At 44.8% G+C, this 16,137-nt stretch overlaps 1 protein-coding gene across 25 annotated transcripts in view; it reads right to left on the reverse strand.

The window, feature by feature from the left end:
* The window catches only part of macf1a (microtubule actin crosslinking factor 1a), a 214,573-nt gene that overhangs the window by 28,974 nt on the left and 169,462 nt on the right, over positions 1–16,137 (reverse strand). For all 25 annotated transcript variants that reach the window (XR_011603232.1, XM_070985041.1, XM_070985038.1 and 22 more), the window contains 2 exons: positions 2,453–2,614; positions 2,143–2,313 (listed from right to left, as the gene is read on the reverse strand). Coding sequence is in view for 24 of the 25 variants with exons in the window: in XM_070985041.1 (XP_070841142.1) it covers positions 2,143–2,313; positions 2,453–2,614 (333 nt within the window). In the remaining variant the exon portion in view is untranslated. The remainder of the gene's footprint in view (positions 1–2,142; positions 2,314–2,452; positions 2,615–16,137) is intronic.

Here is a 16,137-nt window from a genome sequence, read left to right on the forward strand (position 1 = left end):
ACCTAATGAATACACTTGATGAGTTGAAGGCAGCATGCGCACCACTTGCTTTGTCTCTTTTGTGGCGCAGGGAATCAAATCCCCCAAAGATCCAGTTCCAAAGAAAAACAGTGAATTGGTGCCCACAGTGTGCGGTCACTGTGTACACTGCCTAATCAAATGTGCTATAAACATTCTTCTTTCTGTCAACACGTTCCATAATCAATCCAAACTTTAACGCTGATCCCTCCGTATTTGCAAAACAAAGGAGTGTTTACACTTGTGACTAACACAAATCAGAAAATGTGCTTCCACAAAAAAACTATCCTTCAAACTAAATTTGTTCCTTCACATGTTTGAGGCATGAAATAAGTAAACAGCGTGGGAGAATTTATCCTTTTCCAGCAACAGAAGATGATGCATTTTCCATTGTTACCAAAACCTACACTTGCATTTAAGAAACATTACCAACTTTCTGTTTCTCGAGGAAAGTCTCTCACAAAGCAGATCAAATCTTTGAAACAGTTATGAATGAAGGACTCAGCTGATATCTTTACATATGAATTACTCAACATTTGACAAGTGTGAAAGATCAATACAGAGAAAACTGTTCATTCACTTAACGAGGGGATCCAACTGTTTCAGGATCAACAAACAACATGGATGAATGTACTTCCTGCTTAGATAGCAGCCTGTCTGTCTGCTTTGAACTCACAGCTCGGTTCAGCCTCTGGAATGCACTTCTCTACACTTTACTCTCTTTTTCTTTGCCAAACAGCGACACGACTCTCTGTCACGGATGTAAACACGTGTGATTGATCGCCGGCCGAGGCTGCAGCACTCTTATGTGCACAAACACAGGAAGAGTATGTTGGATAAACAGGGAAAAGAGTGTGTGTGTGTCTCTGAAAACAATACGAATCCACCGTGCATGTGTGTGTGTCTGTTTTTATGCCAGTCTGACTGGCAGACGGTCAACTGGGGCCGCTTGGATGCCAGGCAGACGGATCATTGCCTGCGTGCATGTGTGTTTGTGTGTGCGCGCTTGTCATTCAAATATCTATTGTTTGCAGCTGAAGGACAGTGAGGACATCTGAATATCAATAATGTCTCAACTCAACCCGTCTGATAAATGCAGCGGCACACAAAACTTTGGGTTCTCTCGGTCAAGATTTCTGTTTCTGTGGATCGCTCAGCAAATAAAAAGCTGTTAAAAATGACCCACTGCTTTAATGTTAGAAACAAGATAACTTGCTTTTTCATCTTCTACACTTTTAAAACAAGCAAAAAGGAGAAGCAAAAGTTTGGGAATCCTGCAGGTTCAGTACTAAGTAACATCCCTTTGGCAGGTATCACAGCTTAGGAACGCTTTCCACCGAAAGAGTCTTTCAATTCTTCTTTGGGAGAGTTTCATCCTTTCTTCCTGAAAAAGGCTTCTAGCTCTGAGAGATTCTCAGCCTGTCACTGCTCTTTTGAGGTCTATCCACAGATATCTGATGATGTTCAGGTTGGAGGACTGTGAGTGCCATGGTAAGACCTTCAGGCTGATCCTCCTGGTCCATTGTGGCTTTTGAGGTGTTTTTTTTTTGTCATTCCTGTTTCATTTTCAGTAGAATTATCTGAGCTCAAATCTCTTTTGTATGATGCTCATTTTCTTTTTTTTTCATCCAAAAATAGTACAAGTCAAAAATAATCCACTAATCTTGTTTAAAATGTTGAAAAAAAACTCTATTTTTGACTTCAGTCCATCTTCTTCTCACCTAACTATTCACAGCAACAGAAACTTTGACCAGGGGTGCCCAAACTTCACACCAGGAGGAACTGTTTCCCAATAATGTCCTAATAAATAAATATTCTAGAAAAATTGAAAGTGAAAATTCAAATCCACTTTAATTTACAGAGAGAAGCTGGCAGAGTGCTTCAAAGGCAGAAGAGGAGGATGTGGGTGGCAACTGTGCTGGATGATCACTGCTTCAAATCCCAAAAATGGAAAATCTGAGCACTCTGACACTGGATGAAAAACACTTCTCTGAACCCAAGTGAACCGCTGATGACCTCAAGAAAACCACCTCTGCTGCTTTGAACGTGACATCTCTCAGTTCTGCTTTGATAGTGTTTGCGGAAAAACACAAAGATTTCTTTTCACTGTATTTCTTCTCGTACCTTCTGCTCTTGGATCTGGGCCTTGACCACGCGGTACTCAGCAGATGGAGGCTTCTGATTGGCCACCAGCTCCTCTGTGTCACTCAGCCAGCTTAGCAGAGGCTCCAGAGCATCCTGGAATTTCCCACAATGCAACAGGGCCTCCTGGAGCTGGGCGATGCGCTCTGCCACCTGAGAACAGGAGAGATGGGTGTGAGTTGGGAAGCAAAGTCGATATAATATACTGCATGTCAAAGCACAGACGGTCACACGTGAACATGAACGCAGACAGACTTCTCTCTGATGAGGCTGCACACAGATCAAGTCGTACCCGCTTGTTGAGTGAATTCCAGCGGAGGTTGGTGGTCTCCAGGTCGTGCTCCAGGGCCTGGGTGTCGGTGTGTTTGCCGGCGCTCTGGATCAGACCCTGACCCACTGCGTTGACATGCTGCAGCTTTGGTTGAATGCTGTCCACCTGCTCTCTCTCCACGGCCTGTAAGAGGAAGCCAGAAAGGGCGATCGTTAATTGATCTATTTATAAATGAATGAATGAATGAATGAACGAATGTAAGTAAGGAAAGTCCAGGAAAACATGTAAGGAAGAAAAGAAAGTCTGAGTTTAAGCACAAGAATCAAACCAGCGGTCAAAAATATACTGCACATTCAATGTGCGTGACAACAAATGGAGGTGAACGCTGCTACATTATGTTCGTATACATAGAAGTGACAGGATGTTAGGAGGTGAAAGACAGACAGAGGGATGTGCAGAGATAAGAGAGGAGGGGAAGACAGGAAGGGAATGGGAGAAATGAGGGTGGAGGTAGGAGAGAAAAGAGGGGGGGAGAGGGGGATTACGGGGATTAGAGGGTTAGACGAGTAAGGGGCTGGCTGGAAAAGGCTGAGTCGACAACACACACACACAGATTGTCGAGTACACTAACACACTTGCATGGGTGCACACAGCCTTCACACACAAGCAGAGACACAGACCTACAGTAACGCACACATTTATCGCTAATGCACGCACAACTTCGCCTGTCTGGCCACATTACTCACACACACACGTCACAGTGGAGGACTGGAGCCATCTTGTGATGACAATAGAGGCAGCCACCCGACACTAAAGACAACCAGACTTGACTTCCCTGGCCAAAAAAGACCGAGCAACAGCCAGCTCCTCTGTCACAGTAAATCTGAGTCACTACTGTATCCAAACACACTGTGCATACAGCAGCGGTTTGCAAAGCCCGGTCCAGGGTCCCACTGGGGTCGTTGGAGAGATTGCAGCAGTCCCAAGCAATTTAGATATTAGATTTAGTTGTATTCCCACTCTAAGGCTACTTCCTGATGCAGAAATTGATCTAAAAACAATTAATTCGCTACTTCTCTATTTTATATAACTGTAAATCTAATGTATTGGTGTTTTGAAATAATGGCTGGACACAAAAAAAGCTCACGATAATTGAAATAGACTAACATTATCATCAGCTGCAGCCCTAAATGAATACAACCCAACACTAATCTGAACTCAAAGGCCCCGCCGTTATAAAACTGTACGACTTCTCAATGACTTTTCATAGTTTCAATTTCTCATTTCAGAATTTTGAGCACATCTGTGACCTATAAAATGTTGTTCCTGTCTGGTTTGTTTATGTTGTTTTTCTTAAGGGGTAAACAGTCTGGTTTTCCCTACAGTTAGTCTTCTGTGGGAAAAACACTATCCAAAACCAACAGCTCATGCAGCGAATGTGAGAAAAAAAAATACATTCTGCTAAATTCCTGCAAACCATCCTGCTACATCCAACAATTTGCCAAACCCACAAAACAACTTTCACAATTTGACGGTGTTCTCTGACCAGTCGGACCACTGGAAACCACCACCAATTATATTCTTTTCATTTGGTTGTTTCTGAGACAAAAATCCCATCAAGTGGGAGTCCATGGCAGTAATGATGGATGGGGGGGGGGGGGAGAGATGGTCGCTGTCATGAAAACATTTGAGAAGTCCTGACATTCAGAATAGGCCCACAGAGGGAGAATTAAGCCTCGTGGTTTATAATGCTGCAGCAGCCAAACCCCACTGGCCACACAAAGAGACGTGACACACACACACACACACACACACACACACACACACACACACACACACACACACACACACACACACACACACACACACACACACACACACACACACACACACACACACACACACACACACACACACACAAATAACCAGATCCAGGACACACACACAACAGATTTTGGTAAATCCATGCCTCGGGGAAAATAGCTGGTGTGACAATACTGAAGTGGGTGCAGTTAAAGTGAGGGGAGGGAAAATGTAGGTTTGGGTTTCAGTGAAACACCACTATGGCCTGGAAGAGGCTGCAGCAGCCGTGGGTGTCCAACACTCAAATAATAACAAACCACTGCGCATTACTTTACCAAATACAACTGAAATGAAAACATCAGAACAAGAAATGGTTGTTCCCACATATGCACCGTAAAATATAAAAGATGTCTTTGTGATGCAGTCTTCTTTCATCTTCCATCGGGCCGCTCACTGCGATCTGCGCTAAGCAGCCAGCTAACAAACGGAGGATCTGAAAGAAGACCTGGACCATAGCGTCCACACAGCAAGCCAAACTCAAGCCTTATTCATTTTCAACATAAAAATAAAGCAAAACAGCAGCGTGATCAAACTTTGCATGAGCTTCCACTGTGATGATTCTGAGATGGTTTCAAAAGAAAAATGCAGGATGAAGCAAACAAGGTCCAAATGAAAGGTTTTTCCTTTTCTGTCATTCATTAATCACTATTCAGAAAATATTCAGCTGCATTTTAAAGCTTCCAAAGCCTTCGCCGATTTATGACGTGTCAAAGACGTTTACAGACCTGCAAACAAATATTAAGTTGGTCCTGTGTATCAGCTGGAAGCGGTTGAGGTGGAATGTGTTTCTGAGTCTCTGCAGTTGTAATCAAAGGGTTTACAGGTTTCTGCTCATCTGGTTTAAATATGGCATCAAACTACAGGTTCTCCATGCCAAGGCTTGTGTATGTGTGTGCACAGGTTCCTAATTTGTGAACGTGTTTGTGTGAGTGTGTGTAGTGTGCACAAGTATGAATCTATGTGCGTAATTATGTGTGTGAAAAGAAATGATTAAGTGTTCCACAGGTAAGAATCTCTGTGCATGATTAAATATGAATGAGCAGTTTGTGTGTGTGTGTTTGTGTGTGTGTGTGTGTGTGTGTGTGTTCCTGTCCACTCTGGACACAGCTGTGTTGTGGTGATGGGCGTCATAGCTGCTTGGAACAGGAAGTCTGTCGGCCAGAACAACAATGACTGTAGCCATGACCTGCTCCACCCTATGCCTTATCCTGGTGTGTGTGTGTGTGTGTGTGTGTGTGTGTGTGTGTGTGTGTGTGTGTGTGTGTGTGTGTGTGTGTCAGAGATAGAGGCGAACAGAAAATCACCATTCATCATCTAAACACACTGGGGTTTATATAAATGTGTTGCAGGATGGGTGTGCTTATGTTTCTGTCCACTCTCCCTCCTCCTCCTCTTCTTCTGTCGCTCTCTGTGTTCTCTCTCTTTCAGCCGCCCTCTCTGCTCTTTCTCTCTCTTCACCAGCTCTGAGTGGTTGACTCCACTAAACCAGAGCTCTGGAAAATGTCCCACATACTTGTCATTCTTCCCTACCTCAGCCAGCACGCAGCCAAACACGCAGTCTCTTAACCGAGCAGACTGAACTATCACCACCGTACTTGTCATCCTTCCTCCTGATGGCTCATCTCTCTATCTCGTCTCTTGCCTTCCGCTCCCCCTACCACAGCTTCGTCCCACTCCGTCTCTCCATCTGGACTGCACCGGCTTTCTCACTTCAGCGGTTCAGCGTGCGCAGGCGATAAAATCAGATCTGACTCAAGCCGAACGGACGTGAGAGGCTGATACTGGCTAAACACTGTTTGCATTGATACATCTCATCACATATGCATCAGTCTGAGAGGCTGTTCGCATTCAAGAGAAGACCAAAGAATTCACAGATATATTCCCTGTTCATCACCATAATTAGAGATGTTTGTCGTTTCTGCCTAAATCAGTAGTCAGTCAGTTAAATTCTGTTTGACAGCCTGACAATTTAGAATTTCATTTAGCAGCATTAAAAACACAGGTGAGGTGAAATCAAAGAGGATGCAGACAGACATGTCTGCTCACACATTCAGTTGGACAAGAGGCCCAACGGCAACAAAATTAAGCTGCAACAATTAAAGGATCAGTTCAAACATTTGATGATTAAAGCTTCTGAAGTGTGCTGAGTTGCTGCTTTTTATAGACAAAACCAGTTGTTTAATCGAGAATGGAAGAGTAATCGATCATAATAAGAATCACTAGTTACAGCTGTACTTAAAAGCCCCCGAAAAGCTGGTGTAAAATCTCAAGTTTTCCAAGTTTTCTAACATTAAATATTCATGACTAAATAAATAAAAAAAAACATCCTCGAGTTTGAAAATCAAAAACTTATTTGTCTCATGTGGACTGTGTGATTTGATCAGATGTTCATTCAACTTCTAAGTGCTTAGTTGGAACTGACTGATGGGAGTCACACGGGGGATAAAAGAGGATAATTGCCTGGGACTCCCCACCAGTCAGCTAGAACTAAAGAAGCCTCTTGGATGAGAGGCGAAACGTCTTCTAGAACCTCAAGCTTGTCCAGCTGCGTTTGTAAAGCACTCAGAAGTACCATGAGGCGAATGACAAGCTTCACAGACATTTTCATTAGAAATTTGCTTAATTCAGTGAGAAGAGCACAACTCAAACAACAATAGACACACCTCTCATGACAACTCTCTTCGACAGATCATTCTGTGTTCCTTTAGGAAACCATCACTAACAGTTTGCTCACTGGTAGCAAATTAGGTCAAATAGTGTGAAGGAGTGTGAAAGCACATGACAACATACATGCAGACGGGGTGACACGAAAGCCATTTCATAAATATTTTCACTGGGCTCAAACCTCAAGCCTCTAATTTAACCTCACTTTGGGCTCAGTGTTACATAATAATGTTTTTTTAATCCATGAACTGACTGAACATGAACATATTTGTGGATTCTCCTGCATAAAACCCCACTCGAGGACAATCAGTTTTGTTAATCTGCACAGATGAGGAACGTGCAGCTCCAAACATAAACACAGAGAATTACATGTGACAGTGCGTAGAAACATGGCATAGTTAAGAAAAAACTAAATATGCTTAGGAAATTGCATGAGATGTTGTCCAGCTACAGTTTTCCAACTTTTCTATCAAGCCTTTTAAGTTGTCCTCTGAACTCGCCTTTCATCTTCCTTTCCCTTTCTAACCGATTTGTCGACTTCATGAAAAGAGCTAGTGGTCATGTGAAAAGTGCGTGCATCTTTAAAGCGTAGCCTGTGAAGCTACAGTTGGACCACGGAGACGGTGAAGTAAAACTAGTATGCCTGGTATGCCAAGCGCAGAGAGACAGGAACGGTCACCCTCTATTAAAACTGAATGGGAGTTAGTTTATATGAGCACTAAATAGAAAAGCAGAGGGAAAAAATGACCAGCCTCAGTATCCTGCACCGTGGGTAAAGTGTTTCTCCTGAAAGCAACATGGTAGCCAGTAACAGCACTGCTATCGCTCGCTTCCTCCTCCACCTCCTCCCTCACCCCTTGCCTCTCACTTGCTTCCTGGCTTTCAACCCTCATCCTTCCTCACTCCCACCTTTCTCTTTTAATGGAATGAGCAATAAGGGGAGGAAGGCAAGGATAGAAATTTTTTTCCAAACTAAACTAAGCTGAATTTTGCCAGAAAGGCTTTTCTTTAACCCACCGATTGGCCGACCCCAGGGATGAAGGGGTTAATCGGTTAATAAATCCCATTTGTGTCCTTACTTGAACATCAGCAAACAGATACAAATCTCATGCAAATTTGGCCGGCATTCAAAACACGCCGGCTCAAACGTCACTGTCCTCTTCTTCCCCTTAACTGTCCCACCTGCAGCTCTTTTTCTCTTTTAGGGGTGCACACACATTTCCTTCATTCATGCTATCACTGTGCTGCTCATCAGCTCCCTGAGAGACAGACAAAGAGAGAGTAAGATGTTAATTCCCTTTCTGGGGGGATTTGAGGGTTCTTGGAGACCACTGCTGCTGCTCTTCCATCCTTAGGAGCTTTGTTGTCTTGCTGATATCACTGTGAGAGAGGAGGGCGATGCAGGCACAGAGACAAAAATATGTAAAATAACTGAAAAACGCTTCAAATATTTCGTCTACTTTTCACATTTTAAACGCATCTACGCTCAATCCCAATGAGAGATCAATGTGCTCCTGCGTTTGCTTTCATGCTTTTCTGTGTTCCCGAACAAGCCCCCCTCCTTCTCTCCGTCTTTCGTAGGTTTATCCCGGAGGCGGTTGTTCAGTACCAGAATTATCACATCAATCAAAGCACAAATGCATGAGCCGCGGACCTGAAGCCACCTGGTTCTCTCGGAGCCTGTTTGTCTCCCTCTCTGCTTTAACATCTGTCTTTCAATGCCTCTTCTTTTTTCGGGCCCATTTGTTCCCAATATTCCATCTTGTTTTGAAAGCGATTTGGAACAAAAACAGGGTCTGTGCAGATTTCAGAAAGCCGCAGTTAGAGCAGGTCTTTTTTTTCACTGCGTCAGAGTTGATTTCAAAACTGATTTCAAAACCAAAAATAAGACATAAAACTGGCACAAGAAGTCTTCTTCCAGTAAAACATACGTTATGGAACAAAATACTGCTGTGAAGTCCAAGTCTGTCTGGGCTGCTTACAAATCCTGCTCTGTCCTCGTCCTTGTGGACATGCAGCTTAAAAAATCTGTCAGTGGAATGTGTGATGAATTTTTTATGCACTTAAATTAAGATACTTTAAGAACATTGAGGTTTTTTGAGGACCATTTAAAGCTTGTATCTGCAGACAGCAACAATAAACGCTAATGGGTATTCAATGAACTGTTGCCTCGAAATCTGTGCATGAGCTGCCATCGGTCAGTCTGTCTGTACTGTGCCTTCTCTTGTCCTAATTCATCAAACAGCATGCAAAGCTAGTCCATCTGTCTGTCCATTTGTGGGGCACATGTACATACAATGTGCCTTAAAATGAACTCCATATTAATCCAAAGACCTTCTGCTTGTGTCTGTCAGCCAGCGTAGCTCTCTTATCATTGCACCAAAGCCCAATGTAGAACTGAAAGGTGCTCCCTGAGCAAACAATAGCTTCATCCATCCAACCTCCCTGCTGCCTGTCATAACTCTTTTTGTGTCTGCGCCTTTGTCTTTCTAAACTCAGCGCGTCTATCTGTCCTCCCCATGTCTTCACTCGATCCCTTTTCAATGAATTTTAAACAGCAACTTAATGTGAAAATTGCCTGGTGTTTGTTTAATGTAGGCACAAAGACAGAAGAAGAGAGAGGAGGAAAGACAGATGTGAGGAAAAAATAGAAATAAAACAAGTAGACACACAGGGATGGAATGAACGGGGAGACAGGTCAGTGCACAACAGACCGAAACAAAATAGAGCAAAAGACAGAACCGTCACGTCAACGGCAACAGAGTCCAGCCCACAGTTCCAGTGTTAGCCCTGGCACATTCTTATCTGATATCTAGGTTTATATTCCCCAGACTACTTCACACACTGTTTGTGTAGCCATGTTAGCAGAGGCAGCTCCCCTCACAGAGAGCCACAGTATTTACCTCTCACCTCCTTATCTCAGCTGCAAAAGCTTCCAAGCATAGAGGAGAAGAGGGAAGGAGAAGGAGGTGTGGGAGGGAGAGAGTGTTGAGGAGAGGGAGCATGGCTGAATAAAGAGGATTTCATAAGACAACAACAGCGCATGTGTTACCTTTCAGAAACATGAACAAAAACTGGAATCAAATTTCCAAACAGCCACCCATCATTCATTAAAAAAAATCAATAAATAACTAAAATAAAGGACACAGCGATGCTGCAACAGCACAGTATTACTGATAAGCATACCAAGCTTCACAGTCTCTACAGTGATTTTTCAACAATTTTCTGAGGGAAAGTTTGCATTATTGAATACTAGTCGTCTCCTTTTGGGACAAAACTTTTAATTGGAGCCAAATATCGTGTCTTGAAATACCCTCAGTGACTTTGTAACCTTTGAACTGTTAAAATAACTAAAGGCTATTCTTCTTCCCTGTGTTGTGTCTGACCTGGGAAATGCAAATGTAACCAGCAGCCAGCATTACAAAACACCACTGTCTGTACCCCATGTCTCTGTTTCCCTTCAAAATGTTCCTGTTTGTGACTCTGCTGTTTCCCCTCCTAATCAAACCTGATGTTGTTACAGATCATCTGCACTACGGCACTCTGTGTATCTGTAATTCTCTGAAAGATCTGAGGCTGAGTGGACTCGTCATCTGATTAAACTGAAGCCAGAGAGGCCATGACTGCAGAGAGAACAAACAGATGTAGACTGATAATGCTGAACATAAAGACAAAAAAAACAAGCTCCATACTTAAACTAACAGACATGCACACACAAACACTCACACAGGGCTGATAAACCCACACAGGGCAGGGCAAATGAGTTGAGACTTGTGTGTGATGTAATTTAATATAAGAGGACCATTAGCTCACATCATCAGCATGGGATCAGGTGCATCAGTGGCCACCCAAATCAAACACTGTTAGTTCATGATGTGTACCGATGAGAAAATTAGGCTTCTCTACCTGACACTAAATTTCTGAATCTCATTTACATTGTGGTCACTCTTTTGGTAGTGAAATGTAAATGGCATTTCCAAGATGACAAAATTGTTTTGCATGTTTCATATGCAAAAAACAGGAACCTTCCTGCCAACTAGCATACTAAAGGGGAGAAAGCAAAAACTAAATTCAAAGTCTGTCAGCAACAAAAACAGGGTTCAGATCAGGAAAATCTAGGCCAGACACTGAGTCATAGCAGAGCTCCTCGAAAGCACGACAGGCTGTCAAACACATTGTCACATTGAGGTACAGTCTACATATACACACCTTTACATGCAGCCCACACAGTCAAACACAAACGCAGATGCAGATGGGAGAGGAATGACACTACACAAACAAAACAAGTCGAAGATTGAATGCAGGAGAATGCAGAGAGACTAGTCTGACACCCAGGCGCATTGACAGCCCTGTGTGTCGGTCCCATGCCACGCTAATCTTCCAGCATTTATAGAATATCCATTTCAGATCCATGTCTGTACACAAAGACACTGTATAATATGACAGTGATTACATTCTCAGAAACCAAATCAACCCAAACTGTGAAAGTCATCTAGAAGTCTCACTCAATTTCCAAACACACTGCCTCCTCTGACACTGATCTCTCTTACAAATTATTTGAACAAGAAGCAAAATGTTCATACACAGCTGGGATACGCCCAGCACCCATGACTTTGTATGGAAACATAGCACTCTACTCTATATACAGACAGCGTAAACACAACAGTAGTACTATGGCTGTGAGATAAATTTTGTAAACTCTGCACTTGAGACCAGCACTATAAGCAGGCTGAAGGCACACACTGCCCTTTCAGCTTCACACAAATAAACATGTGATCAATCTCAAATATGTGCATGCACTGTAGATTAGCACTGACTCCCACCCAAACACACACCATGTGCGTGCGCACACACGCACACACGCACACACGCGCGCGCACACACACACACACACACACACACACACACACACACACACACACACACACACACACACACACACACACACACACACACACACACACACACATTCTGTGAGGGTAGTTTCCCTTAAGTAGCTAACCCACCCCCTTTGAGCATCATATTGCAATAATTTAAAGCTCTACTACTCGAACACAACTAGCTAATTATGGCATCTACATAACTTCACCCCCCCCCACACACACACACACACTCACACATACACATGCATTTTCCATGCTATGTCTACATCAGTTATACACAACGCTCAGCTACCTGACCCAATTCTTTTTCCATGCTATACATCTGTGTGTCCACATCGAATGCATTCATTACTAAAAACAGACTTTTGCTCAGCTTTTACTACTTATGCCACAGTCCTTTCTTGTTAGGCTAAATGCGCAATTAAACCAGGGTCTCTGTGGTTCAACTGAATTCATTCTCTCTACATGCCACTGTATTTGTGGACACTGCAGTCTATTGTTATATTTGTTCAAAATCACTCTGGATTAGGGCTTCAGATAGGCCAAATACATAAATATAAAAATGTTATAAAACCATCCTCCAAGTCATAAGCTTGTCTTTTATGTCTTCTCCCGTTTTACGGTATGCTTACTACACTATTCAATCTGCTGTGCTCAATTCACTTAAACGTGTTATCATACAAGTACTATAGCCACTGCACGATGGTCTAGACGAAATACATCAACTCACAGCACCAACATGAAGTTCTGTATTAAGTCTTTCATGGAAATCAACTGCATGTATCAAAAATTTAAATGAGAGCATACCTCTGCCTCCATGCCAGGGTTGGGATTTGGTAATGTAGTTGTCGATTCATTCTCTGCATTAGAACTCCTTCCTGATTGTAAGTGGGGGTCTGTGGGGCAAGATGTGGACCCTGTCTGGGGCACATTTTCCAGGGGCCTACAGGCCAGTGCCTGGCCTGTTTCTGTCTGTGTAAATAGGCTCTGTAGCAGGCCAGGCTCAAGTTGGTCCCAAGCCTGATCTGTGGACACAAGTGGAGGAAAGTCCAGAGCAGATCCTTCTGACTCCCAGTCACTGTCCCCTGTCATAGAGCCTAGAACAAACTCTACCCCGTCCATCCCAGACTGGGTCCCTTCAGAGTAGGAGTCCAAGTCCAGCTCCTGAGTATCCTCACAGGCTGAACAGATATCGGAGGGGCCAGGTTGGGGCCGTTCAGGTGCTGCCATGTAAACAAAGCTGTCAGGGGAAAGTAAGGCCCCCTCCTCCTCTGGCTCTAGGCAGCAGGGGGGTTTGGGGACAGGACTTGGGGGAATGGAGTCCTCGAATGGAGATGGGGGACAGTCATTGGGGTAGTGTGGAGGTGCAGACACAGCCAGGTAAACAAAACTGTCCGATATCACAAAGGCCTCCGAGTCTTTAGTATCCAATCCAGCACCGCATGAATCCGATTTAGATGGCGACTGAATTAAAGAGGAAGGGGATGTTGAGTCTGTATGTTGAGGGTGCATGAGATGAACAGAGTCTGATTTTGGAGTGCTAGCTATCACTTCTGTTGTCTGGTCCAGATCTGGATCTTGTCCAGGCGTATCCGGTCTCGAGAACACATCTATTGGGACAGCAAAAGTCTCTGAAGCAAAACATGTCCCTTCTGTGTCACAAGTTACTGTCATGGCAGGTTTGCTAATCTCTGCAGGGACTGGACTTTCTTGACAGGAAGTCTGAACGTCAACATCCTGTGTACATTCACTGTCAATTTCTCTTTCAACTGTGTGCAGAGGCTCAAGGGAGTGATCCATGAGAGCTCCCTCGCTACTGTCCAAACTTGGCTCAGATTGGTCATACACATCCCACTCTGTTCCTAACTCCTCTTCCTCTTTCAATTCTCCCTCACCCTGCGCAATATCCTCCTCCACTTGTTCCACCGCCTCAGCATAAGGGTTCAGAGGGCTTCGAGATGGAGAGGAGGCTCTCTCTTCGCAATCCTCGCCATCACACTCTGATGACGCCCCACTGTCCGGGTCTGTTTCAGTCCGTGCATGTCTCCCATGTTCACAGTCTGTCTGAGAAATGTCAGTAATACCAGTTCTGTCTGGCTGGGACATGTGGGCCCCACTGGAGTCTGACTCCAGTTGTTGACCAAGAGCAGAGTCTGTTGGGTAACTCATCTCCTCTTCTTCTACCTCTGCCTTATCCTCATTATAGTCAACATCACATTCTTCATCGATGAAACCATGTTCCTTTTCACAGTCTTGTGCTCGCACCAAGTGAAAATTTTTAATCTCTTCTATGTGCTCAGAGTTATTTAAATTTGAGTCTTTTGTAACGGTCTCTGAACCTGGTGCGATGCTATCAGGCTCTACAGAGTTAACTGCATCGAGAGGCAGAGTTCCTTCAAAATCTACCCAGGCAGTTTTTGTTTCTTCCTCTCTCTCTTCTTCCTCTTCCTCTAAACAAGGAAGTGTGTAGGGATCAAAAGGCTCAGGGTCTACACTCATCTCCACTCCCTCTTCTCCTTCATCCTCTTGACACTGCCTCTCCAGCTCCAGGAAGAGGTCATCTGATTCAGCCCCTGAGCTGGGGCAGGGCGAGGCACTGGGCACCCTAGGGCCTCCAAACCCTGTAGGGGGAGTCAATACAGGCCAATGTCCAGAAGTGCCTGTTAAACCCCATCCTTCTGATTCCAGTGTTTCCCTATCCCAAGACTGTTCAATTATTTCCCTATTCTCTAATTTAAGAACTGCCTCCCACTCTCTTTCCTCTCTCTGGGCTCTCTCCTCCTCTGCTTTATCCTTTTCTTTTTTCCATGCCTCCTCCTCCTCAATCATTTTCCTGCACTCTTCCTGCTCCTGTTGTTCAAGCTCCTCCAGTATCTTGCGTTCATCCTCCTCAAATTTGAGCTCAGAGGCCGTGCGTTCTCTGAGCTCACTGCCCTGAGCACCCCAACCAAGAAGCCCCTCGTCACCTCCCTCCTGGCTGATACAGGGAGAGAGGGGCAGACCTCCATATACTAACCCCTCCTCCTCCTTCAGGAATGGAGATGGGGGGTCAAGTAGATAAAGTGACTCTTCATCTGTGTTGCTATCCTCACCCAATAGAGGAGGCATAGGGGGGAGCACAGGGAAGTTGTGCCTCAGGCCGACCTGGGTCCTTTTTCCTGTTGTTATACTACGGGGCCAGGTGCGGGCCTTGGTAGGAGGGCAGAAGACTGGTTTTGGTGGAATGAGAGGAGCACTGTCGCCCTGGTCCTGGTCCAAAAGAGGAGAGTCCCTCTCTGAATCTGAGGTCTTAACTGGCTCAACAGGCTCCTCTGGGATCTGCCTGATTCCAGCTTTAGAAGAGCTAGGAGTCCGTCTGTGTCCTTCCCTTTTTCCCTCTACCTGTCTGGATATACTGGGGCTGTGCTCTGGTGTATGTCCAGAAACCTGCGGTGGCCGAGTCTGGCCAAATGCAGGTAACTCTTCTTTGGAAGGCGACGGCACCACATGAGGCTGTTTGTGCTGCTTCGGCAGCACAGGATGAACCTGCTTTTGTCTGCTGAGAGGATGCTGCTGGAGAGGAGGCACCGGGCTAACTGTGGGTGTCAAAGAAGGCGAGGAGGAGACAGGAGGAGTGTGGGGAGCAGATGATAGAGGGGAGGGTGTGTAAGGAGGTAAGGAAGGTGTTGATGAGGTAGGGGTGGATGGGGGGAGGTGAGCAGGAATGGGCTGTAGAGGAGACAGAGGAATCCCTGCCCCAGACAGACGCTTTTCTGCTCCTTCAACAGATGAGAACTCCAGCCTCTCAGCAAACTCTGGATAACTGGGGGGCATAAATGCTTTCCAAGAGCGACGGTTTGGATTGTCCCGTTTATCACCACCTTGATGCCGCCTCTTGGCCACTGCAACTACCCCACCAGAGCCAGATGAAGATGGGGCAATAGGCAAACCTGAACCTACAATGCCAACTGGTGGTGACATTATCTGAGGATCACCAGTTAGCTTTAAGGCATCAAAGATGACTCTTTCATCAAGTTTCTTCACTCCGCCAGCATTATCTGCATTCCTGGAGACAAAAACACTACCTAAATCAGCTCCAATGGTGCCATTGCTGGATAGTGTACTTGCCTCTCCTCTGACCTCCCCACCAGAGCCTAGAGTGCTCCTGGAAGGTTGACACAGTTTGGTCCCTTGGTCAATCTGTTCATTGATGCGCATAGTATCATATATGGATCGCTGGGGGACATAGCAATCCTCTATGTATGTCTCATCCTCATCACCTTTTCCAAGGCAGCGAGGATTCTGCCTCAGGCAGTC

This window comes from Chaetodon trifascialis, chromosome 17, assembly GCF_039877785.1.
Source record: "Chaetodon trifascialis isolate fChaTrf1 chromosome 17, fChaTrf1.hap1, whole genome shotgun sequence".
NCBI lineage: Eukaryota > Metazoa > Chordata > Actinopteri > Chaetodontiformes > Chaetodontidae > Chaetodon > Chaetodon trifascialis.